At 40.6% G+C, this 27,553-nt stretch overlaps 2 protein-coding genes across 5 annotated transcripts; one reads left to right on the top strand and one right to left on the bottom strand.

Moving 5' to 3' along the window:
• Positions 1-4,815: 4,815 nt before the first annotated feature.
• LOC107827927 (protein NLP7-like) lies at positions 4,816-13,809 on the bottom strand. The gene is made up of 4 exons (XM_075237504.1): positions 13,471-13,809; positions 11,257-11,747; positions 10,532-10,579; positions 4,816-10,410 (listed from the first exon to the last, which is right to left on the bottom strand). The coding sequence occupies exons 2-4, from the start codon at positions 11,275-11,277 to the stop codon at positions 9,526-9,528; spliced, it is 954 nt and encodes a 317-aa protein (XP_075093605.1). The 5' UTR covers positions 11,278-11,747; positions 13,471-13,809; the 3' UTR covers positions 4,816-9,525.
• A 145-nt stretch (positions 13,810-13,954) lies between these two features.
• Positions 13,955-19,888, top strand: LOC107827928 (protein NLP3-like). Of its 4 annotated transcripts, XR_012702403.1 has the most exons (5): positions 13,955-14,435; positions 15,944-16,443; positions 16,656-16,703; positions 16,842-17,854; positions 19,005-19,888. XR_012702403.1 is itself a non-coding variant. In XM_016655162.2 (4 exons), exons 1-4 carry the CDS (start codon positions 14,327-14,329, stop codon positions 17,547-17,549), a joined length of 1,365 nt encoding a protein of 454 aa, XP_016510648.1. In that variant the 5' UTR covers positions 13,955-14,326; the 3' UTR covers positions 17,550-19,888. The 4 variants fall into 4 exon arrangements, 1 of the variants encoding a protein (XP_016510648.1); XR_012702404.1 differs by lacking the exon at positions 16,656-16,703; XM_016655162.2 differs by having other exon boundaries at positions 16,842-19,888.
• The last annotated feature ends 7,665 nt before the right edge of the window (positions 19,889-27,553 follow it).

Here is a 27,553-nt window from a genome sequence, read left to right as displayed (position 1 = left end):
TTTTGCCTAGACTAAGTGGTACGAAGCCTATCATGAATGATCCTGACCTTGTCCAAGGCATCCTGTACTAGATCCGTACCCAATAACCGAGCCTTTCCCGGCTCAAACCATCCAACCGACGACCGACACCGCCTACCATATAAAGCCTCATAAGGAGACATCTGGATGCCTGACTGGTAGCTGTTGGTGTAGGCAAACTCCACTAAAGGCAAGAACTGATCCCATGAGCCTCCAAAGTCAATGACACAAACTCGGAGCATATCCTCCCAAAATCTGAATGGTACGCTCGGACTGCCCGTCCGTCTGAGGATGAAATGTTGTGCTCAACTCGACCCGTATGCCCAACTCACACTGAAATGCTCTCTAAGAATATGAGGTAAACTGTGTACCTTGGTCTGAAATGATAGACACAAGCACACCATGAAGATGAACAATCTCCCGGATATAGATCTCAGCTAACCTCTCGGAAGAATATGAGACTGCCACATGAATGAACTATGCTGACTTGGTCAGCCTATCAACAATAACCCACACTGCATCGAACTTCCTCTGAGTCCATGGGAGTCCAACAACGAAGTCCATAGTGATACGCTCCCACTTCTACTCGGGAATCTCAATCTTCTGGAACAAACCACCAGGTCTCTGATGCTCGTACTTTACCTGTTTACAATTCAAACACCGAGCCACATATGCAATAATATCCTTTTTCATCCTCCTCCACCAATAATACTGCCACAAATCCTGATACATCTTAGCGGTGCTCGGATAAATAGAGTACCGGGAACTATGGGCCTCCTCTAGAATCAACTCTCGGAGCCCATCCACATTAGGTACACAAACTTGACCCTGCAGCCTCAAAACTCTATTATCTCCTAATGTAACCTGTTTGGCACCTCCGTGCTGCACCGTGTCCCTAAGGACACACAAATGAGGATCATTATACTGCCGATCTCGGATACGCTCAAATAAAGAAGAACGAGCAATTGTGCAGGCTAACACACAGCTGGACTCAGAAACATCCAACCTCACGAACAGATTGGCCAAAGCCTGAACATCCAAAGCAAGCGGTCTGTCACCGACCGGAATATACGCAAGACTGCCCATACTGGCTGACTTCCTACTCAAAGCATCAGCCAAAACATTAGCCTTTCCCGGATGATATAAGATGGTAATATCATAGTCCTTCAGTAACTCTTACCACCTTCTTTGCCTCAAATTTAGCTCCTTCTGCTTGAACAAGTATTGCAAACTCTTGTGATTCGTGAACACCTCCATGACACCCCATACAGATAGCGCCTCCAAATCTTTAATGCGTGAACAATGACTGCTAACTCCAACTCATGAACTAGATAGTTCTTCTCATGAATCTTCAACTGCCGTGAAGCATAAGCAATGACCTTGCCATCCTGCAATAACGTTGCACCAAGTCCAACATGAGATGCGTCACAATAAACTGTATATGGCCCTGAACCTATAGGCAAAACCAACATCGACGCCATATTCAAAGCCGTCTTGAGCTTCTAAAAGCTCGTCTTACACTCGCCCGACCACCTGAACTAGGCACCCTTCTGGTTCAACCTAGTCATCGAGGCTGTAATAGATGAAAACCCCTCCACAAACCGACAATAATAGCCTGCCAAACCCAAGAAACTCCAAATCTCTGTAGCTGATGAAGGTCTAGGCCAGTTCTTGACTGCCTCTATCTTCTTAGGATCTACCTTAATACCCTCTACTGATATAACATGACCCAATAATGCAACGGAACTTAAACAGAACTCACACTTCGAGAATTTAGCATACAATTGACTATCCTTCAAAGTCTGAAGAACCACTCTCAGATGTTGCTCATGCTCCTTCCGACTGCGGGAATAAATTAAAATATCATCAATGAAGACTATCACAAATGAATCCAAGTAAGTCTTGAACCCCCGATTCATCAAATCCATAATAGTTGTTGGGGCATTTGTCAACCCGAATGACATTACCAAGAACTCATAATACCCGTAACGAGTGCGGAAAGCCGTCTTAGGGACATCGGATGCCCTAATCCTTAAATGATGGTAGCCAGATCTCAAGTCAATCTTTGAAAATACCTTGGCACCCTAAAGCTAATCAAACAAATCATCGATTCTCGACAATGGATACTTATTCTTGATTGTAACCTTGTTCAACTGCCGGTAATATATACACCTCCTCATCGATCCGTCCTTCTTCTTAACAAACAACACCGGCGAACCCCAAGGCGAGACACTAGGTCTAATAAAGCCTGTATAAAGCAAATCTTGCAACTGCTCCTTCAACTTTTTTAACTTAGGTGGGGTCATACGATACGGTGGAATAAAAATGGGTTGAGTGCCTAGATCCAAGTCAATGCAAAAGTCAATATCCCTGTCGAGTGGAATACCTAACAATTCTGAAGGGAAAACCTCAGGAAACTCACGAACAACAGGAATATAATCCATAGAAGGAACCTCAGCACTAGAATCACGAACATATGCCAAATAGGCCAAACACCCCTTCTCGACCATATGTCGAGCCTTCATATATGAGATAACACTACGGGTAGAACGACCAGGAGTTCCTCTCCACTCTAAACGAGGTAAACCCAGCAAGGCTAAGGTCACAATCTTGGCATGATAGTCCAAGATAGCGTGGTAAGGTGATAACCAGTTCATCCCCAATATGACATCAAAATCAACCATGTCCAAAAGTAACAAATCTACTCGAGTCTCAAGGCCCCCAATCACAACTATACATGAGTGATGGACATGATCTACCATAATAGAATCACCTACTGGTGTGGACACATATACAGGAGCACTCAAAGAATCACTAAGCATGACCAGATACGGTGCAAAATAAGATGACACATAGGAGTACGTAGATCCCGGATCAAATAGAACTGAAGCATCTCTACTATAAACCAGAACAGTACCTATGATAACTGCATCAGAGGCCTTAGCCTCAGGCTTGGCTGGAAGAGCATAACATCGGGGCTGGGCCCCACCACTCTGAACTACATCTCTGGGACGGCCTGCTACTGGCTGGCCTCCACCTCTAGCAGCCTGTCCTCCACCTCTAATACCTCTACCTTCACCTCTAGCTGGCTCTACATCCACCTCTATCTGGCTGAGCTAGCTGAACGGGTCCCTCAATGAACCTCCTCACTCTCTCTCTCTGTGGGAAGTATAAGAAGAGCATGACGGTCCAAATCAATAAACCTGGTCTCGTACTGAGTAACAGTCATAGAACCTTGTTGAAGACGCTTAACTGCCTCCGATAGTTCTCCCTCTGAGTGATAGGAAGAAACTTCTCCAAAAATAGCTGAGAAAACTGATCCCAAGTCAAAGCTAGTGACACAACTGGTCTAGCCAAACAATAATCTCCCCACCAAGTCTTGGCGGAATAAGACAAACGAAAAGCAACAAAGTCGACCCCATTGGTCTCCACTATCCTCATGTTCCTGAGAACCTCATGACAACTGTCTAAATAATCTTAGGGATCCTCAGGAGATGCACCGCTGAAAGTAGTAGTAGAAAGCTTGGCGAACCTGTCCAACCTCCATAAGTCATATGAAGATGTAGTTGATCCATCATCGATCTGAGCTACCGCTCGGCTGAAGAAGTGCTACGTGATCTCACAATTTGCGAAAGAACAAGAGTAGGGGGTTCAATTTAACAGGGAGAGAACAAAATTGCACGACAGAGAAGAATAGATGTGAAGTTTTTTTCCTTAACTCTGTAGCCACTAGGGGATAAATACAGACGTCTTCGTACCGATCCCTCAGACTCTACTAAGCTTGTCCGTGAATTGTGAGACCTAAATAACCTAGAGCTCTAATACCAACTTGGCACGACCCGGATTTCCCACCCTCGGGAGTCGTGATGGCGCCTACTAGTGAAAGCTAGGCAAGCCGACCATCTGTATCATTTATCTTTTTCCCTTTTTTTAATTCTTTAACCATTAATAACCAACATTAGATAAATAGCGGAATTTAATAAGTGGAAGACCAAAATATAATATTTTAATAAAGATGTCAATACCAATCCATACATAAACTACCCAGAACTAGTGTCACAATTTCACAGGCTGTTTAGGAATGCTACAAATAAAGGTCCGCAAGATTTATTACAACACTGTCTCTGAAATACATAAAAGAAACAAAATGAAAGGATGGAAGGAGATGCCAAGGCATGCGGACGCCTGCAGGACTACCTCGGGTCATCTATTGGACTGGAGGCATCAATCTCATTGCGGTCCAAAAGCTACAGCACTAGGATCTGCACACAGTGCAGAGTGTAGTATCAGCACAACCGACCCCATGTGCTGGTATATGCCTAGCCTAACTTCGGCGAAGTAGTGACGAGGCTAGGACCAAACTACCAAATAAACTTGTGTAGTTAAATCATATACATCGGAAAATAAAAGCAGAAATGTACAGTTAAGGATGGGAAGGGGAAACATGCTACGGGTACATCAAATAATAACAAAAGAATAACAAGTCAATATAAGAATCACCACAGTTCAATTAAAGATAGGAAGGGGGAATCATGCTACGGGGTACAACAAGTATCAACAGAAAACCAATAATTAAATGTAGAGAAACCATAATTCAGTTATCAATAAAAATCAGGAAATCAAAGACAAGTGCACGACATCACTCTTCGTGCTTTAACACTCTCTCACAAATAACATGCATGGCATCACCCTTCGTACTTTAACACTCTGTCACAAATATCATGCACGACATCACCTTTCGTGTTTTACACTCTTGCTCACCCAAACAACAATCACAAAGCAATTTGGGCAAGGGAATCAATAACATCACAATAAAATCAAGTAACAATAGAAAATCAGTAAATAAACGTAAAGAACACCATAACTCGATTTATTTACCATGAAAATGGTAACAACAATTAAATTTGTAAACGAAATTCTAAAAATACGTGATTTATTCCCGAGCTAGTTGTTAGAGCAGTTGATGCTAAAAATATGGAATTTAATGATAAAATGCAAGCTAAAATAAGGCAGTAATCAAACTGAGGGGGCCTTATGCCCAGATATAGGTCGGGTCGATAGGGGACCTCGGGGTCGATCTCGAGCTATCAGGGATAGTCGAGGATGGGATAACAGTTGAGGATATAATTAAACAAGGCTCTTTATGGCCAATACTAAGTTATATGATGAAGAACCAGTAAGAAAGAGATGAATATCAAGGTGACCTTGGGTTAGTGAGAACGAACAAGTATAGAAAGGAAAGAGAGAGAGACAGAGAGAGATATTATTGCACTTATGGAGAAAATGGAGCAACCACAGCCCGTTACAAGGTAGTGTGAGTCCCTTTTATATAGGAGGGGAACACGGCTACAAGCACATAGGCATTAATTACAAAATATGGAGATGGGATGGCTTGACGCGATGCCTCAGCAGCATAGGCTCTGGATAGGCCGGCCATGTCATACTTAGCTGTGTACCTTGTGAGCTTCCCTTTCTGTCCTAGCTTCGATCTCCATCTTCTCTAAGTCGGGCCTCGATGAACCCCGAGGTCGGGAACACGGTCGTGGCTTCCCGTCCTCAGGGTCTTGAGGCGTTCTTCTGAAATGACTTGACATCGAGAAATCAAGTCCTCTGATTTTGCCGCGTACAGATAGTCTCCGCGTTTCCCATAACGAAGTGATGGAAAATGTTGCTGACACTTGAATCCTCGAGCTTCTTACAGCGACGTCATACCGATGATGCGACTACTGGCGTGAGTTTTATGATAACTATGCATCCACGGGCTCGTGTATTTTCGACTTCATTCAATGCACTCCCGATTCCCGCTCTCCAAGGTAAAGGTACCATCATTGATTTGGTTTTCCAAGGATGCATTAACTGTGTCTGTCGGTCAATCTTTCAAAGTCTTGACGACCGTATCATAATCCCTTATAAATGGGGGTGTTTTGGCGTTGTTTTTCCTATCCCAGTGCCTTCATTGGTTTGCTTGCCTATTCCTTCTTATCATCTTCTTCTATCCTTGAACATCATGTTTAGGGCTCGTGGCCTCAAGCCCGTTTGGGGGAGCTCCCTCAGATCATGTTGTGGCCATTTGCCGGGACTTCCCTTTATCGAGCATAATCGTGCTATCCCTCTATTGTTGTGGTTGTCGATATGCTAGCCTTTGCTGCTACTGTTGGCCCGAGGTGATGATGGACGGGGAATCGGTTTCCCCCTCATGTAGATAGTAGTTCGGAATGTGCACCACTACTCAAAAGGGGGCTCGGATTATACACCATTGCTCACCTTCATACCCCGGCTCGACGTGGTGCTCTGCTCCGAGTTGGGGGCTTGCACGGCTAGACGCTCCAAGAAGTGGATTCTAAGTAGCCGTGCAAGCGGGACCGAGGGTTGTTCGGTACGCTGTCTCTCCGAGGTTTTCTTGGCTAATAAGGGTCCTCGAGCTTCAGATAGCTATGGCATTTTTTCATTCCTCCCCTCCACTCACCTTGTCCATTGGGGATATCAGTGTGGAAGGTTGGGATGAAACTTCCAAGGATGCACGTCCGGAGGCACCTATTGCGGACCTTCAAAAGTGGACCGGTCTTCAATTGAACCTCAGGTTCTTTCCTGCATGTATGGGCGGACGGTGATGGCTTTTTGTGCTTTGGGTCGAAGTGACCTTATAGGTGGGTGGCCCAGAGGCTCGCATAGTTAACTATTTTGGATCCGGTCTTCGAATCGGGTTACGATTCGAGCTCATTTTAATCCTCAAGTTGTCAATTTTTTCAGCTGGCGACAATGGCTCTTATGTTGTTTGGTCATAGAGACCTTTTAATATGTGGCCTGGAGGCTTGCTTAGCTGGCGACAATGGCTCTTACACTATTTTTGCCCGTGGGCTTTTTTGTAGGCTTTGTTTTCCACTCGTTAAGGTCTTTTGAAATAGTTTTTCCTGACCCGTAGTCAGTTCTAGAAGAACCTCGATTTCAAGTCGTTATCGACGATGTTTCGAGCACCTCGGAAGGTTCATAGCTCATAGGCTGAGTAGGCCGAAGCCTTTGTGATTTAGAGCTAACATGGTCGAAGCTCGTTTTTGCCTGTTGAGGGAAGCCTGTTTTAACCGGTTCTTTCCGAAGTATATTCGAAGTAGTGGCCTGCAATTTTGTTTAGCGACGGTCGGGCATCCCCGAGTCACGTTAGTTTGGTTGTATCGACAGTTTGACCATAGTCATATGTGTTTGGCCGTAGCCATTTTTGATCCCGAGTGACAGTTTAGGCGTCTACATCGAGGGTATGCACTTTCTGGATTCTTACAAATGCAACGTATAGCTTAAACTTTGGGATTTTCATGCCTGTTGAGGTCTTACAGTTTGTCATGCCTATTAAGGTCTTACAGTTTTTGTTGTAATGTAGAATAGATCTAGTTACGCCGAGTCTGACCGCTTGGGGTCTTACAGTTTCGGGTTTCCCAGTGCATGGAGATTGGCGATGAACGACAGTCTTTGAGTCATCGAATTTGTTTAAGCTTGAAGACCGTTTTTCGTGAGTTCAGAGTTGCCTTATAGGGGCATTATGAGCCCGGAGTTCCGACCCTGGGGTCGTGCGGGTGTTGAATTGCTGCCGCTAAGTCTCCGAGTATCTCAGGACGCGTTTGGTGGAGGGGGCCCTTGTCGGGGGTATATTTGAGATTTCCTTGTCTGGAGAATAAGGTGCTGAAAAGATATCCTTTTATTGCTTGGTGCAGACATATATTGTTTCATTGTCGTGAGCTCGGCCCGCGCGGGCGTGGCTTCTCGGTCCATTCGATCCGGTACATAATACCCGATTTGGGTTTAGTCTGCCGCTTCCCAGTCCTCCCGAGGGGACGGTGCCCTTAGAAGAAGATCATCGATTGTCGTTGGATTGTAGAAGAAGGCTTGCGACCTTATCGGATCCTCCTCTGGGGGGTACGTTTCTCTGCTAATAATTTTGCTGACAAGGCCCTCTTTGGGGCGGAAGCCCGACTGAGGGGAAAGAGCGTGGCGGGCCCTTTTTTAGAGCCTAGGGATCTCCGGGTAGAGTTAGAACTTTTGAATATCCTAGCCAATTGTCTTCATACAGGTTAGTGAAAAAAAATAACACGAGAGTAAAACAATTCTTCCTCACTGCGGGATATGTAGGCGACATTTTGAGATTTGGTATGTTCCTACTCTTTAGGGGCGTGAGTCCTGATACAGCCGCCCGCCGTATCTTATCAGGCTTGGCCGAAGATGTGGTTTTCTTACCCTTCGATCCTTTCGAGGGTGGGGGCATTGATGCCGGCGACGGGCCAGATGGTGAAGAATTTCCTTTTGTCGTGTATTGCTTTCTGTCGACTTATTTTAGTCCTGCCCTTTGCGAGGGGTTTCATGCTTTTGGCAAAATGGGGCCGACTCTGTCTCCGATTGGTGTGCCGGCAGTTGTCTGAATAAGACGTTCGTGCTTTGAGCCTCCTCCGATGGTATAGAGCTCGACGTCCCGGCCCGAGCTCAGATGGGCTATATCAAGAGAATGGTCTTTGTGGCGATTTGTCATTTGGAATTCGCTAGGGATTCAGGATGCGAGGGTGATTGGGTCTGTTAGTTCAGACCGCCCCACGGAGGAAGCACCTGAATTCACGAACAAATGTTATATTTAAGATAAATCAAATGAGGGAGAGGGTTACCAGTGAGTCAGTGTGATGCCGGGGCGGAGCCTCGGTGCCCTTTTCCCTGGTTGTAAGGGTGTCCTCCGAAATATTTCCCTGGGCCTGTTTTTCCCTGATGGTGAACATTTTCACTTTCTATGTTATGAGTCCTCGGAGGGTGTCGCCGCTCCTTCACTGTTGTGGTAATATGTCGTGGCTTGTTTACTTCATCCTTCCCGGTTGCCTTGCTTCCATGGGCTGGACTCGAGCCTGACCGCCCGATGGTACTCGATGGTGATTTTTATTGAGTAACACAACTGTCATCTTTCCGAGATGGGGTCATTTTTTACCTCGTGGCCGCGCGCGCCCTGCGGTTCCTGCATCAGGTTGTGGTTCTTTTGAAAGGGTCTTGGTCGAATAGGCCTGACTCGCTCAGCGTCCCTGGTTTCGCTTATGGTGATCATGATATTTGGTATAGCAATGTTGAAACCATACTCTGCTGGGAGGGGCTCCTCTGCTGGCTATGCCTCATCAGATCCGGTTCCACCGAAGGTTCCTCGAAGATGTTGCCCTCAAAATATTCCCCTATCGTTGCGAGGTAAGTTGCATCTTGCAGCGTTCCTCCCATTTGTGGCATAAGGATGGTACCTCCATCTGTTTGGCATTAGTTTCTTTGTTGGGAGCCCGATTGGGTATACCGGGCCCGTAGAGGCTCCCGGACGGTTGTCCATGGCCTTGATTCGTGGCCGGTGCCGGGTACGGGCATACGGCCAGGTCTCGACTGGGTATCTGACTAAGCATCATTTGAAAAGACCTGGAGTCGTCGGGCGTGCTTCGTTTAAACTTCGGGCGAAGTCCTGGGTTGTCCACTCATCCGAAACCGGGAGCGATCTCATTTGTCCTATCAGGGAATGAGACGCGACTTCCTGTGGTGTTTCACTCTCTCTTTGTTTAGCCCCAGGTGTGTCGGGCTCTTCCATTGCTGCTTCGATAGTTGCTCCACATATTCATCTAACTTAGCTCTATTAGTTTGGACCCTCGTATTAGCTAGTTTTGTTGTGGTGTTAGCAGTTCTTGATGATGTTGTTAGATCAATATTTTCAGGACCGATATTTACTGTATTTCCCCTTTCCAGTAATCTGTTCAACCACAATATTTTTTCAGGACGTGCTACTGCTTCAATATCAGATATAGGTTTCCCACTATGGCATATCTCAAAAGACTCGAGTCCATCATCTGAAGGAACAGGTATAACTTCAACCGATAATTTCTCTCCCAATTTTTGTCCAGAAGCAAGCTTGAAACTTTGAAATTGTTGCTTCTTCGAGGTCAATAGCATATTCAACATGGTTTGTGGACTCCTACAATCTGATTTGTTATCTTGGGGTAAAAAGAACTCCAATATGTGTACATACTCCCCGGTATAGGAACTCTGCAAACATATAGCAAAAGAACTATGCAATCCAACTCTGTGTGCCACATGTGCTAAGGGGTACTCAGTCATGCTTAACTGTGTGATGTCACTGCAGAAGCATGAACTACGGGTTAAAAAGGCCTTACTAACAACCCCCTGACTCTTCCCTAAGTGAAACATATCACAAGCAGCTCTGAACTCGTAGCCTGCTGATGTGCATATGCAGAACTGTTCCTTTGTAGTCATGAATCTTTGAATGCTGCTTCCGTCAAGGATAGGTAGCCATGTCTGAGCTAGAGGTAATTGATGTGTTCTGCATAAAAAATTCAACTGATCCCCGAGCTCTTTTTGGGCGCGTTCTAGCCCTCTAAGGCCCTGCTAAAAACAGACAGTTGATACAGGAGCTTTAGTTTATTTCTTATCAAAGAGATACATTTAGTCTAAGATGTTTTTTTCCTAGCTTTGGGTATTCAGGTATATAGCATCTCTAAAATACCTTCTTATCAGGGTGGCCGTACATGTTTGATGATCTCAACTCCACCTTCTGTTAAGAACAAGATGCAATGCTCAGAGAAATTGAAAGAGGTTATAAGGATTTAACGAATATATGCCAAACAAAGCTCTAAAGACCGAAGAAAGGGAAAACAGAACAGAAGTTCTTTTTAATTTTCTTTTCTCTCCGTCCTTAGAGGTTAGATTCTCATTTCCACTTCCTACGGTAGAATGAGGAAAAACTAACAGTTGTGCTAAAGGATGAATGTCAATCGATCATCTGAAAGAAACACCAAACTGCTTTTAACTTTGTCTTATACCATCTTACAGATTTTCTCTTCTGCTTCTTATTTAGAGGGAAGTTACAGGCCTGATTGATGGATCAGGTTTCAATCACATGTTTCCCACAGCTAGAAATCATGAAAAAATGTTAAATCACCTCAAGACAAATGAAAACTGATACAAATTGGTATAGTTGAGGTGCGTATAAACTAGCACGGACACCACTGCTATAAAAAACAACAAGGAAAAGGAAAGGTATCTGCATATTCAGTCATGCACAGGAGGTGTTACAGACCTAATTAAATTAATAAATGTATTTCCTCTCTAACAAAATTTACCACACTAAAATCAAGCAAAGTTCCTTTCTCTAGAAGTACAACCTTTCCTTTCTCTACAGTAATTCTAACTCAAACAAGCTAGAAGAGAAAAGAGAGAGGAAAGCCATACCTTAAGCATTTCATAGACCATTTGAACGAGGTCTTGAGAGAAGCTTCCCTTCTTATCCCCTATGATCTCAAGTACTCCAGCGCATTCATTACTAAGCGGCTCAAAAACCGGTACAGCCAAATAGTTCCCTAAACAGCAGTAAAAGCCGAGCTATGCTGAGGAAAATCAGCAGCAGAATAGCGCGAAATATTCGGACTCATTTCAGGCAAACCATGTTTGAACACGCGTCCGGTAGGGCCAAGTTGATTCTCATTCTCAGTTACAATAGGAATTCTAAATTTCAGACACTGACCTATAATAACAAAGTCCTTCATGGAGTTTCGTAAGACCAAAAGGTAGGTCACAAGTTGTTAGAAAAATCTGATCTTTAGTAGTCACAGGTGCCCAAAATTGAACCAACCAGCATCCGTAGTAGTCAGATATGTAGGCATTCTTAAGAGCAGATGTGATTTTCTCCTTAATGGTATCATGATAGATAGTAGTAGCAGCAGCTGTAAAAAGGTTGTTTATGATATTAGTCGCTTGACTCGTTCATAAAGATAGATATATAGCAATCATATTGAAAAACTGGTTAAGTTTCTCAGTTGAAACTCTTTGGATGTTCAACACTTAAAAGCGGAAGCAGTTACATAAGCTCAAAGACATCATGACCCCTTTCTCATTCCGAATCATTTAAAAGGTCATTCATCTTATCTGAGTAACCAAATTTAATCATTATCAAATCCTAGGGAATTTATATTGAGAGATAATAGATGAAATAAGTAGGCAGCTCCACCAACTCTGCACTCGTTGTATACATAAAAGAACAAAAGTAGAACTTCAACATGATTGCATTAGTCATAGGACTAATAAACACAAGTTCAAGTTTACATTTAAGAATACTCATGGAGTGCTCTAAAAACAACATGAATAAGAGTGGCAAGTTTGTTACTATTTAAACATAAATGTCTAAAATTTTGTTGTTTCACTGCTCTAATCATATATTCTTACATCGCTAAGACTTGGCAGCAGTTAAAGTTCCAACAAGTCGATGAAGAAAAAGTACCAAAAAAGAAGCTCGAGGAGGAGCCAGAATTTCAAGCTTATGAATTTGGATTCTAATCCTATTAAGTTATTGGGTTCTAAATTAATAATTTATACATATTCAATGGATTTTAAAACAAATACAGGTATTCGAACCAAAGCTACTGGGTTCGATCGAACCCATTTCCGACACTCTAGCTCCGCCCCTGTCTAAACTAGAGCTTTGATCGATTATTAGTCTAATTTCTTATTTTGATAACATTAAAGTCCAAAAAGTAATGAGATTTAGAGAGTACAATAACATATACATGAATTACTAGTTTTGTACTCAACATACTAAACCCTGTGTCCCAAAAGGTTTGTCACTTTTCTGCCCTCGTGATTTAAACTAAGTGAACTTTGATTAGGGCTGTCAAATTTGGCCCAAGCCCAAATGGCCCGCCCAACCCATCCAAGGTTGGGCTGATTATTGATCCGTCCATTCATTAAACTCAGTTCATCTTGACCTAACCTATCTCAATCCATTTAAAGTTGGGCTAATTTTTAGCCCAAATCGATCCATGAGCAACTTTGCCAAAATATCTTAGAAATAATTATTTATATTGTTTGATATGTTATATATGACTATAACAAATGAAAAAAAAGTCATATTTAGTAATTATACAATTCATAAGAAAATAACACATATTAAGTAAAGCTAGATAAGAGTTGAGCGGGTTGGGCAATGACCCAAATTTTAGCTTATCCTAACCCAACCCATCTTAGTCAAGTAACTTTTGGGCTCGTTTATGGCGTTTTAGGGCCAACAAACAAGAATTCACGACGATTCTTACATTTTTGTGTGCTATAGTCCACGCCATCTGCATGTACCTGGGCGACCGACTCCAAATCGCCTAAGATTTTGCGGGCCCATAAAAACAACCTAATGAACAATAATCATCCGGACCTCCGGCATGACCATTCCTCAATTATTGTCTCAACTCACTTTGACCCGGCAAAATGGGCCCAAGCCGCCTATTTGAGACCCCTAACTTTGATTAACGTTTAAAAGTTTAACCTTTCACCATCTGATATGAAGTAATTTGTACTTGGAATACTTTACAGGTAATTTCTGAGTATCATATAATCTGGATACTATTATATAGTATAAATACCAATCCAATTGGAATATAAAGGAAAAAATGCACTTACTGATGGGAAAGACAGTAGGGAACTCGTTATTGTATTGGCTCCAGAATATCCACAGCTCACTTTGAGTGTTAAGCTCAGTGTATTGTAGGGGACTGGGCATGTAACTCAATGCTTCAGATACATTACTACATATTCTGAATGTTTCATTTTCACATGCCATTCCTAGACTAACTGTAGTTACTCCTTTGCTTTTGTGAGAGATAAAATCCAAAATCAAAATACTGATCACAGTACTCTTTCAAGATTAACACCAACACAAGAATGAAGCAATTGTGCAAAACAAAAGAAAGAAAGAAAGAAAGAAAGAAAGAAAGAAGGTGAATGGAAGGAAGGAGCAGAGAATATTTTGTCTTTTTTACACTTTGAGAGTTATTAACTACATCAGATTAAATTAAACAAAGAACAAAAAAAAAATGAGTTGATGGAATTGTGGGCCCCAACTGGCAAGGTTAAATAAACAAAATAAGAAAGAAAATTGGACTATGCTTTCCCATCCATTTATGTTACACAAACTTTTTGGTTCTTTTCATCTAAAACAACTCTTTCAACACTTTTTACATTAATGTAAACAACCTTTTGGTCTTTTTGGCCTAAAACAACCGTTTCAACCCTCTTTATCTCAAAAATTTCAGCACTTGTATGGTACTTTATTGGTGAAATTGTTTGATTGGCACGAATTTTAACAAAATTAAAGATTTGAATTTTAACAAAATTAAAGATTTTTGAAATTTATGGTACAAAGATTTTAACAAAGATTTTTGAAATTTAAAAGATAGTACAAAGTATTTGTGTGAAGCATCCTTATGGAAAGAGAGACCGGTTTGGCCTGCAACCAACAACAACACCAACCTCAAGAATGGAGAGTGTGTTCAGTGCACATGCCTGGTCCCGCCAACCCAATGGTCTATGGGTTTTTTGGAGGGAACGTGATGATGCAGAGCAGCTTCAGAATCACTTCTCCTTCAGTAAGAACTTACTATATTTGATTTTCTCATAAGTTTGTGGATTTTCTATTTGACAATGAATGAGGGAAGAAGAATTTTTGGTTTTTGTTGGGGTTGAAATTATTTTGATCTTTATACATGGGATGAAAGTCAGCTAAGTATTTTCTGAGATACACTGCCAATTTCAGCTTCATTACTTCAAAATTTTGTTCTTTTTTAATACTTTTGGGATATTCTAGCAGTTTGTATTCATTGTGATAAGGGGAGTCTTTAACGTAATTGGTAAAATTGTTGCCATGTGACCACGATGTCATAGGTTCGAGCCGTGTAAACAGCCTCTTGCACAAATACAGGGTAAGGTTGGGTACAGTAGACCCTTATGGTCCGGCCCCGGATCCTGCATAATGGAAGCTTAGTGCACCTAGCTGCCTTTTTTGTATCCATTTTGACAATCATTTCCTTAAGAATTGTTGGACTTCCTATTTGCCCATGAATGAGGAGAGAATTTTTGCTTTGGTGGGTTAAAATTATGTTGTTTATCATAAGCAAAAACACTAGGTGGTTTCTTCATGTCTATCCAAGACAGCGTTACCCAGTACCTGTAGTGGTGGGAGATAGCAAGTACCCCATGTAATCGGGATACACTTAAGCTCGCTCGGATACCACAATTATCAAATAAAAAAATGTTGATATTTATAAATGGGATTTGAATCAGCTAAGAATTTTCTAAAATACATTGCAAGTTTCAATAGACCTTTGTGGTCTGTCCCTTCCCCAAACCCCGCGCATAGCGGGAGCTTAGTACACCGGGCTGCTCACATTGCAAGTTTCACTCTCATTGCTTCAAAATTAGGTTCTTTTTGTTTCTTCTTTGGGAAATTCTAGCAATTTGTTTCCATTTTGAGAATCATTGTTGCAATTCAGTTACATACTTTAGGTACAAGATATTCACCACCATGGTTGCCATTGAATTTTGTGCTTGCCACACCTTAGAAGAAGAACTTCTCATTCACTTGAAAATTTATCCTGGATATAAAGGTCTGAACTTTGAATCCTCAACCTATTCTTTATAGTACTGATAACCATTTATCTTGTCGTTTTGAATTGGTGCTAAAGTTGGCAAACCTATATGTTTGGTATGCTAAGGAGAAAATGCCAACCTTTTGTCAAAGTAATTTTGTTACTGCATGTTACTGTCACTTCTCCGCAAACACTTAACTTTTTTCAATCGTTTTCTTTTCTTTATTACCAATGGCAATGGGCCAAAATTCATTACAATTTATAGTACTGGCTCTGATTGTCATGTATGAGTGAAAGATTGAGGCAGACGTAAAATTTATAGTACTGGCTCTGAGATTATCATTAGTAGTACTGTATCGCGGATTTGAATTCAAGAAAATTCCTTAAATTAGATAAAGGTAACTTAATTGCTTTGGCCAATCAGTAAAATTGTTGCTACAAGCCTTTTACAAAACCTGGGAGTAATATTCTTTGTACTAATACAATATTTGTGTATGCCACAACTGCAGATGTTGTTACTAAACGCATGGAAATCAAGGAAAGAGTTAAGATTGCACTACAACATGTAGAGAAATTATCCTGCAATTATCTTATTCAGTACTGGGCTAGTATTGTAATTGATGGCCAGACTTTCCTAACAACTTCAGATCAGCCTTTTGGTCTTACCAGACTTGAATACGGACTATGTTCGTACAGGAAAAAGTGCCTGAGCCATGCAATTCCTGTTGAGCTGAAGAACGGTACCCAATGTGAAAATGACCTTGGTCCTCCCGGACGTGTGTTCAAATATAGGTTGCCTGAACTATGTACAGACGTGAAGAATTACAGCCAACAAGAGTTCCCTTTACGGGATGATGCTGTAGCCTGGAGCATACAATGGTGTTATACTGTCCCTGTCTTTGATCCATCTCGAGACACCTTTGTCGGGGTCCTTGAGTTGGTCACCAGTCACCAAACAAATGAATGGATATTTGGAAACTCTGTCTTGCCCATTTTCAAGATGCTCCAGGTTTTTACGCATACCTTCAGCTTTTTCCAACCTTAAATGTTGAACCTCTAGCTCATCTTGTTCAGCATCCATGATCCCTTTTAATGCACTGTTTTCCTTTCACCATTTCTGAATAGTAAAAGAAGAGGCGCCAAGAAAAGAGGAAATTAAAACTGTACACTGTATTATTCAACCGCTGTTTATTCTTTTCCACTTTTGACTTCATTTTTTAGGTGGTGGATCTGAAATCTCCAGATTCATATTGTCCGCTTGATTTGAAAGTAAGTTGTCCAGTAGATCAAGCTCTTTTCCAGTAATGTCTCCCTTTGAACCATATTCATTTCCTTTGGCTCTTTTTGTTTAAGCTTCAGTGATATCTCTATCTTGAATTCATATTAACAAAGACAGTCTCAAGGCAGGTTTTGGATGACCGGCAATGTGCTCTTGGTGGATTATACAAGGCAATCGAAGTGGTATGTCAAAAACATCAATTTCTCTTTGCTCAGATTTGGGTCAGTGTTGCTGATTCATGGTGCACTGGAAAAGTTATCACTGTTAGACAACGACACATTGCAATCAACGATAACCAAAACTTAAGTTTATTCAAATATGCAAGTGGTCTTCAATACATGTTAGAAGGCTACGGTGTTGTAGGCAGGGCTTTCTCATCAAAATCTTCATGCTTTTGTCGAGATGTAACACAGTTGAGCATAATGGAATACCGCTTGGTAACTTGTTCTCGCGAAGCTGGTTTAACTGGTTGTTTTGCAATCTGTTTAAGTGCTCTGGACAATGATGACAATGTTTACATACTAGAGTTCTTCTTGCCCCCAAATGAGCTTCTGCATAGAAATCTACAAGTCTTCCTGAAGTTAGTTTTGGACACGGTGAAACAACAGTTGCAACACTTTGAGTTTGCAGTCGGACATGATTTTGGAGAGAAGTTACCTGTTAAAGTCATCAAGATTTCTTCTGACGATGACCTTGATTCTTTCGAGATCTGTCAGAATACTAAAGAACTGCATAACGTTGAGCCATTGCCAAATGGAGGAGAGTTGATGTTGCCTGACACAGCAACAGCAGTCTTTTTCTTCCGAAACAAATCAACAACTGAGTTTGGATATTGATGAGATAACTGCTGCAAGGGATAGCGTAGCTGTAAGTGAAGAACAGTGCAATTCCGCTGGATCTTCAACTAGCGCTAAAACCTCTCAAAACAAAGAAAGAAAACTGCAGCTGGAATTATCAACACGACAGGCAAAGCAGGGAGCAAATGCTGTGAACAAAAGAAGAAACAGTAAACGGACTTTTACCTCCGAGTCAGAGATTCAGAAAGAAAGAGAGAGGATAGAACGAGATCATAACATCAACCTCAAAAAAATTGAAGACCGTTCGTCAATGACTCAAGATGCCGCTGCCGATGATTTGGGAGGTATCATAAACTCTTTCCAAAACTCTTCTGCTTTTATCTTTCTTCTTTCTTTAAGATTAGTACACATGAAGCAAATGATCCATATAAATGATACTAACTACATGGACTAAGGTTTAGTTATTGTTATTATATTTATATACGATCCAGTGTATCACAACCCAAACTCTAAGCGTGAGTCAGCTTGCCCGCCCACAATATATCCACATCCATTAATCTGTCTCATAACGCTAGTATGGACCAAGGATTAACATAAGCAAATTAAAACAAAACAATTGAGGATCTAACACTTAATGTAGTCCCAAATCCGTAATAGATTCCATGAAGCATATTCTAGAGAGTCATTACAACTGTCTAGCTTAGTTCTTGCTGAGGACAAAAAAGGAAAGCACATCTAAGCATAGAACAATAAGTGGGGCTCACCAATGAAACACTCCGTCTCTACTTCCGCACCTATACAACTCATTACAATGTCAAGTTCACAATATGTTCCAAGTCATTATTAAGATATGCTCGAGGGTTCCGAGTATTACACCATGTTTGCGAAGGGTCCTTTTAATCTAGTTAGAAGCTCCTATGTCATTTTAAGGTAAAGTGTAAGATCTAAAGAAATTCTAGATTAGAATATCCCAAATTTGTCTTAAAAGGTAAATTGTCTACCCGTGATTGGAATGAAATGAACCCAAATTGAGCTAGCGTTTGGACATAGACTTGGTTGAAACTAGAAAAAAAAAATTGAAGATGAGATGAAAAATGATTTTTGGAAGTTGAAATTATGTTTGGAGATGCATTTTACTTAAACAGAAGTTGAAGTTTTGTGAGTAGAAAACTTGAAAATATAGTTCAACCCACGTTTTGAAACTTGAAAAATTCTTCTCCAAAAACCGCCCAAAAACTGGTCACTTTTTATAACCAAACAATGTTTTTAATTTTTTTTTTGCAAATAACTTATGGCCAAAGCGGGAGCTGAGTGAATGGATACGGAGGATTCATCTAGCGGTCTCTAACTAGCTAGTATTGAGACGTAGTTGATCGATTGAATGATTGATATGATTTCTTTATCTTCTCCTTTCCTTTAGTCCAAATCATATGTGTATATTGTAGTTTAAGATTCACTGAAGACATTTTTGTACCTGGGATTATTCCAATGCAGTTGGCAAATCAACACTGAAGCGTATATGTAGATTATACGGTATAACTAGATGGCCGCCCAAGAATAAGGAGAAGAAAAGAAAATGCTCCCACTCTCGTAAAATGAAATCCATCCTCCCTGCTGAGGAAGATGTCAATGCTAGTACAAAATTCCAGCAATCTTCTGATTCTCCTAACAAGGAAGACACAATTAATGGAACTAAAGTTGGAGCACATGTTACAGAAATCCGAGATGGTACAGTTGTGATTACAAAGGTGAAATATGGAGATAGGGTGCTAAGATTGCAGCTAACTCTTTCTTCTAAGATGAAGGATTTAGAAGAGGAAGTGGCAAAGAGGGTCGAGTCATCGATTGAAAGTTTTGATTTCACGTATGTAGACAAAGAGGGTGATACGATATTGATAAAATGTGATGAGGATTTGACGGAATGTTTTCTGCATTTTAGATCTTCAGAAAGCGCGACTGTTAAGATGTTCATCACCCCAAAGTCTTAAATTATGCAAGTCTTTCTTTCTTTCTAGTATATGTAGTTGGTTAGCCTTTGAATACTTTTCTCTCCAAATGAAGTTGGTAGCTCTTTTCTATGTTGCGCAGACTCTCCAAAATGATGTCGAACCCATGTCGGATCCTTCAAAAATGCACTACTTTTGGAAAATCCGACACATATCCAACGACTTTTTCGGAGAGTCCCAGCAACATAGGTTCTTTTGTTGATGATAGATGTCAGTTCACATACAGATGAACACAAACCTTATTACACAGCTAGAAGAGGCATGCTTCAGTCCTAGTGGAAGTATAATGTAAAAACTGTAAGAGCATTTTCAAAGTAATCTTCCAATTTTGATCAGAGCAAGGTAGTCTTCCAATGTTTTCCCTTGTTCAAATTCTTTCTATTTTTGAGTTCCTATTTTCCTTTGGCTATTTACAATCTTGATTTTTCCCTATAAAGATATTATCCTTCCTACCCTGTCTTTACTGGATAAAACAATATGATGGGAAATGGAATGATCAGTAAGAATAATGTTTATGGACTTGAACTGGATGGGTGATTGGCAAAAAGGTTTCATCTTTGTTTGTTCTCTGTTTATTGTTGCTGTATTTTGTGAGCTATATTTAGTGCAACTTCATTCGATTGTTTTGTTCTTTTCACCTTGTCACAACCCTTTTTAAACAAACTTCACTAAACCCTCTATTAAATATAAAAAGGATTTTGTAAAGCTTGAAAAGGGTTTTCCAATTAGAACGTGACAAAAATTGTACTCAACAGGAAAATAACTCAGAGTCGCCACCTGGCTTTGATTTCGGTGTGCCAGGTCACCATTTTAAAATGATTTTTCCTTTTAAAACGTTTCAGACTCTAAAACCAAGTCCGCACCAGAGATTCGAGTAAGGGGGTTCATTTGACTCGAGGAGAAGGTGTTAGGCACTCCTCAAGTCCCGTAACTAGTACGGTTGCGTACTCGATCTAGTTGGCTTTTAGAATATTCAAGTTAAGATAAAATCACAGAAAAGCAAAATAAACACACACGAGGCTTGAGGTCGTCCCTGCCTAATAAAAGAAAATAAAAAGGAAGGAAAAGAAAAATCCTAAGCTAACCTATGCTAAGACTTCCCCACCATGCTCGTCAAGGCCTTCAAAATATTTACATAGTTCTTCGGGGTATACCCCGGATAATAATATATACAAACCTCTCGGGGCATTCCCCGGATAAATTTAACTGAGGGAACGACCCCTTGCCTCGAAATTAAAAGCAAACAAATAGAAAAATCCTAATATTACCTACCCAAATGTTGTCGGCCTAAAGTATGCTCCTAACGGACAATGTAATAAAATAAGCAAATAAAAGAAAAGAAAAGAAAATTCTAAATCATGCTCAGATTTTACAATTAATTTCATTTGCTAGACCAAGCCCAAGTCCTAAATAAGTAAGCAAATTAACACTAATGGGCCAAGCCTTTCTCCCAACCCCCATGGCCTAACGTCAGAAACATTTCAATCCAATCATTCGTGCATAGCATGTAAAACAGACAATCAAGCAAATAGAACAAACACAACCCAAAGGAGGCAACAGTACGAAAAATAAGACAAACTGAAGCTATCGACTTCATAAACAAGCAACAACAAATCAGTGTTCAAATGAACAGAGCACCCCATCACATACTGAATAGTTTTAACTCCATTTAATTAAAGCTTAAGCCATGGAAAATCTTGCCGCAAATCAGAAAAATTTACATACCAATTCAGTAAATTAACCGCGGAGAAGCCAGATTCTTACTCACAAAATTACTACACTAGATTGTTAGTCATGAAGGAATAATGCATTTGCAAGAATTTAACAAAGGAAAAATCCTTTCAGAACCTACGACCTGAGACTAACATGTATTTTAAGGAACATGGGGTTTCTTCAACTAATCATTATGAGAAAAGAAACAGTTAAAACGTGTTTAAGGAAAAGAGATGTCAAGCTATGTATTCTGTTTTTGAGAGCTTTAAACTACTTGATCAAAATAAATCCACGACTGCAAAATAAAACCAAGTTGAACTTAAAGAATGACTAAAACAGAATTTGCGGCACTTAAATTCAAACTCTAAATTCCACCGGCCGTCGACCAATTTTCAAGCAAAACACAAATTACTCGTCAAAAGAAATCAACAGGTGCGAACAGATTGCACGTCAACAAACCAAAGACGAATGGATCTAATTTGGAAACTTAACTATAATCTAAATGCTTCATTTTTCAACTACTCATATTCTAACACATTGTGCAGCTAGATGGCACATCGCATAACAAGAACAGATTGACAAACAACATTCTCGAGCACAAATCACAACTAGAAACTAACTGCAAACACAACCTCTACTAAAACACGATCAAATATCTATCACTACAGAGCAAATTCCCTACGGCTCATATCATATTTCGATCACCATTAACGATAATAAGAAGGAAGAGATGAACCTGGAATTGCAAAACTCTTCTTAATAACAGAAAGCAAGAAATTCAGCTACAAACTTTGAGTCTGGAATCCGAGTGAGAAAACAGCGGTGACTTCGAACAAGGAACCACGTCCAAAATTCACGAACGGACAGCAATTTGAAACTCGAACTCGAGCACCTCAAGCAGTCTCCATGTTCGCAGACCAAAACTCAAAATTGAAATTCCACTATAGCAAAAGCAGTAAAGAGATGTATATATTTTTTTTGTGTTAGTTTCTGATTTTCGAAAATGGAATAATACTTGAACAAAAATCAAACTCAAACTATTTTTTGTATTTTTGTTTTTTGGAATTGTAACTCAACCGAAAATGGACAAAAAAATTAGAAGAGAAGAAGAAACTTCCTATTAGAACCCTAATTTTTCCTAACCTTTTTCTCCCCCTATTCTCTGTCTTAGACCCAAATATATAGCTCTCTCCCGAAGCTTCTCTCCTTCCTTTGCAAGAAATCGCCAGAACCCTTCAAAAATCCGTGTAGACCCCCCAAACAAGGTCCGAAAATCCTCATTTTTTAACAAAAATCAAAAAATGGAAGTCTTGGATCAAAATTTGAATTGTATTCCCTCGTTATCCAGGTGGGCGCCTGATTACCAAAACTGAATTGTATTCCCTCGTTATCCAGGTGGGTGCCTGGTTGCTAAAACTTGAAACTATATTCCCTCATTATCCAGGTGGGCGCCTGATTACCAAAACTTGAACTGTATTCCCTCATTATCCAGGTGGGAGCCTAATTACCAAAACTTGAAACTGTATTCCCTCGTTATCCAGGTGGGTTCCTGATTGCTAAAAATTGAAACTGTATTCCCTCGTTATCCAGGTGGGCGCCTGATTACCAAAACTTGAAACTGTATTCCCTCGTTATCCAGGTGGGTGCCTGATTGCTAAAACTAGAAAGTATATTCCCCCGTTATCCAAGTGGGCGCCTGATTACCAAAACTTGAATTGTATTCCCTCGTTAGCCAGGTGGGCGCCTGATTGCTAAAACTTGAAACTGTATTCCCTTGTTATCCAGGTGGGCGCCTGATTACCAAAACTTGAATTGTATTCCCTTGTTATCCAGGTGGGCGCCTGATTACCAAAACTTGAAACTGTATTCCTTCGTTATCCAGGTGGGCGCCTGATTGCTAAAACTTGAAACTGTATTCCTTCGTTATCCAGGTGGGCGCCTAATTACCAAAACCTGAATTGTATTCCCTCGTTATCCAGGTGGGCGCCTGATATTTCAACAAAACAGACAAAACAAAAGAAATTTTTCTGCCCCAGTTTGGGATCTGGGCATATTTGTGAGTGTTAATCGAATCATGTTACCTACAGAGCTCTAAGAATTTAAAAGTTAAATCCCATTATCCAGGAGGGCCCTGAAAACTTCAAATTAAATCTCATCTTAAGAGTGATAACTTTAAAGCTAAATTATATTTTTTAAAGGGAGAACTTACGTTAAAACTTAAAACTAAATCCCATTATCCAGGACGGTTCTGAAAATTTTAAATTAAATCCCATTATCCAGGAGGGTCCTGAAAACTTTTAAAATTAAATCTCATTATCCAGGAAGGTCCTGAAAATTTTAAATTAAATTCTATTATCCAGGAGGGTCCTGAGAACTTTTAAAATTAAATCCCATTATCCAGGAGGGTCCTGAAAAGTCGAGAATGAACTTACCTGAACCATGCTCTCTTCTTGGAGGATTTTGAACAAAATTTCTTGCCCCTAAACCATGCCTTCTTCGTGGGAGGGTCCCTGTGGATTAACAAATTTTCTTGCCCCTGTTTTAGATAAATAAAATTTGTTAGTTTGAAAATGTGGTGGTTAGCTTGTGGTATCATTGCTGAGTGTCTGCTTCCGCCACTGCCATGCTTCATTCTGATTAGCTGCTTCGGGCTAGCAAGGAGTTGTTTGACCTTTTGATTGGAACTGGACCACAAAACCTATGAATGACCTGAATCTCTCACACTCACTTGTTGTATTATGTTTTCATTTTGAAAGTTGTTTCATCCTTGTATTTTCTCAAAATTCAAGATTCAAATGATTGCCTGAACCTTAGTTATCACCATACTTCTCATTCTAAATCATGTCAATTGCGATGTGCCTAGCCGAACTCCTCTTTGTGCAATTTAGAAGCTGGTAGTAAGCTTTGGAATCCTTTGCAGCTTGTTCAACAAGGGCTAACTCGAAAAAGACTCATAAAGATAGACTCAAAGAGCATGGTGAAATGACTTTTGGCAGAAGGAATCAAAGGAAAATTTTGAACACAGATGACTACGTGAAGACGAATGGGAAAAGAAGACTTATCTGAGTGAAGCGGCTAGCTCCAATGATCATGACATGCATTTCGGATTGATCAGTCTAATCCGTCCAACCAATCATATTTCAGTTCAAGTCGTGTCTTTATACTTCACAAACCGGGCTTTCACTGATCCAATTTCTCTGTAGAGTCATGAGCCTCATTTGATTTGTAGTGCCCCGAAGGGTTTTCCCCAACAATATTCTCTCCTTTGTTCATCTCTCAACTCACCATCGCCCTACGGTGCCCGCGAGGGTTTTCACCAATAAGACTCTCTCATTTTAAAAATTTTCTCAGCTCACCATCGCCTTACGGTGCCTGTGAGGGTTTTCACCAATAAGACTGTCTCATTTTAACTTTTCTCTATTGTGCCCATGAACAAAGCGTTACCCATGATGTAAATCATACCTCTATCTCGCTTAACCTGACATCCTCAAAGATTGATCGGAAGGTCTTTCTTTGGACCGTAATGTAAGCTTTTGGCCAGGGTTAGAAAGAGAGGATGACATGAAGGCTCAAAATAATTTAAGATGAAAAAGGGTCAAAATTACAACTTTTAGAATCGGATCTTTTCAAAACCAAAATTTCTGCCCCAGTTTCTTTGGGTCTGGGGAATTTTAATTTTTATTTTGATGTGATCGAACCGTAAGGCTGCCTACGTATCCTTAAAAGGAATTAGGTCGAACGTAGTTCAAAAGAAAGTTGTTTGTTTTTGTTTCCCTTTTTCTTTTCTTTTCTTTTTTTTCTTTCTTTCTTTCTTTTCTCTTTTTTTCCTTTTCTTTTTATTTCTTTCTTTCTTTCTTTTCTTTTTTTTTTATTTTCCTTCTCTTTTTTTTCATTTTTCTTATTTTTCATTTATTTTTTATCATTTCATTTTTTTTCTAATTCTGCTACTGATTCCAAAAGAAGGATATGAAAGAAAATAAATAAGGCTCAAAAGGGGTAGCAAAGGATGAAAGAATTTGGGTAGCGGAATAAAATGCCTTCGTCATTTCAACCTTGAACATGCCAAGTATAAAAATGCGATTGAAAATAAGCAAATGACTCATGCATAGTACCTCTTGACCGTATCAGAATTGATAGCCATATCTACACATTTGCCTTCTATGTGTGTTAAATACAAAGCAACATTGGGCAACATTCTTGTTACAATGAATGGCCCCTGCCAGTTTGGGGCAAACTTACCTTTAGCTTCCACCTGATGAGGGAGGATGCGTTTCAATACCATCTGGCCCACTTCGAATTTACGAGGATGCACCTTCTTGTTGTATACTCTTGCCATTCTCTTCTGATACAATTGACCATGACATATTGCAGCCAATCTTTTCTCATCAATCAAACTCAACTGCTCTAGCCGGGTTTTGACCCACTCATCATCATCAATTTCAGCTTCTACAACGATCCGAAGGGATGGAATTTCAACTTCTGCAGGTATAACTGCCTCAGTTCCATATACTAGCAAATAAGGAGTTGCACCTACTGAAGTGCAAACAGTAGTGCGATAACCCAGTAAGGCGAAAGGCAACTTTTCATGCCACTGCCTAGAACCTTGAACCATCTTACGAAGTATCTTCTTTATATTCTTGTTAGTAGCCTCAACAGCTCCATTTGCCTTGGGGCAATACGGAATGGAGTTCCGATGCATGATCTTGAACTGTTGGCACACCTCTTTCATCAAATGACTATTGAGATTAACATCATTGTCTGTGATGATCACCTTGGGAATTCCGAACCGACAAATGATATTTGAATGAACAAAATCCACCACTGCCTTCTTGGTCACGGACTTGAAAGTTACAGCTTCGATCCACTTGGTAAAGTAATCAATGGCCACCAGAATAAACCTATGCCCGTTTTACGCTGCCGGCTCAATTACTCCAATGACATCCATGCCCCAAGCAACAAAAGGCCAAGGTGAAGACATTGTATGTAACTCAGATGGGGGAGAATGAATCAAATCACTGTGTACTTGGCATTGATGACACTTGCGAACAAAACTGATAGAATCTCGTTCCATGGTGAGCCAATAATAACCTGCTCGAAGTATCTTCTTTGCCAAGACATACCCATTCATATGTGGCCCCCAAACTCCAGAATGTACTTCGGTCATGATAGTGGAAGCTTCTTTAGCATTTATACACCTCAGCAGTCCCAAATCTGGAGTCCTCTTGTACAAGATTCCCCCACTTAAGAAAAATCCACTAGCCAGTCGTCGAATGGTTCTCTTTTGATCACCTGTGGCATGTACTGGATATACCCCCGACTTGATATATTCCTTGATATCATGGAACCAAGGTTCGCCATTAATTTCCTCTTTTACCACATTACAATAAGCATGTTGATCACGAACTTGGATATGCACAGGGTCGACATAAGCCTTGTCTGGTTGATGTAACATTGACGACAGAGTAGCCAAAGTATCGGCAATCTCATTGTGAATCCTAGGAATATGTCTAAATTCTACCGACCTGAATAGTTGACAATGTTCATGCAGACATTGTTGGTACGATATAAGCTTCAAGTCCCAAGTCTACCATTCTCCTTGAATCTGATGAACCAACAAATCTAAATCTCCCAGAACCAATATTTCATGGACTCCCATGTCTACAACTAACCTCAAACCCAGAATGCATGCTTCGTACTCGGCCATGTTGTTGGTGCAATAAAATCGAAGCTGGGCTGTTACAGGGTAGTGTTGCCCTATTTCAGAGATAAGTACAGCCCATATTCTGACACCTTTTATGTTAGCATCTCCATCAAAGAAGAGTTTCCAACCTGGATTTTCATTATGGTCAACCTCGTCAACACACATGACCTCTTCATCAGGAAAATAAGTCTTCAGTGGCTCATATTCATCATCCACCGGATTCTCGGCCAAGTGGTCGGCCAAGGCTTGGGCTTTCATTACGGTTCGAGTCACATAGATGATATCAAACTCTATAAGTAAAATTTTCCACTTTGCAAGTCTTCCTTCAGGCATAGGCTTCTGAAAGATATACTTTAGAGGATCCATGCAAGAAATGAGGTAAGTAGTGTAGGACGATAGATAATGCTTCAACTTTTGTGTCACCCAAGTCAGGGCACAACATATCCTCTCAAGCAGAGTGTACTTAACCTCATAGGGAGTGAACTTCTTACTGAGATAATAGATTGCTTGCTCCTTCTTTCCCGTGATGTCATGTTGACCCAACACACAGCTAAAAGAATTATCCAGGACTGTCAAATAGAGAATTAAAGGTCTCTCAAGCTCTGGTGGGACCAGTACAGGTG

This window comes from Nicotiana tabacum, chromosome 18, assembly GCF_000715075.1.
Source record: "Nicotiana tabacum cultivar K326 chromosome 18, ASM71507v2, whole genome shotgun sequence".
NCBI classification, from domain to species: domain Eukaryota; kingdom Viridiplantae; phylum Streptophyta; class Magnoliopsida; order Solanales; family Solanaceae; genus Nicotiana; species Nicotiana tabacum.
This window is presented reverse-complemented; position numbering and strand designations above follow the sequence as displayed.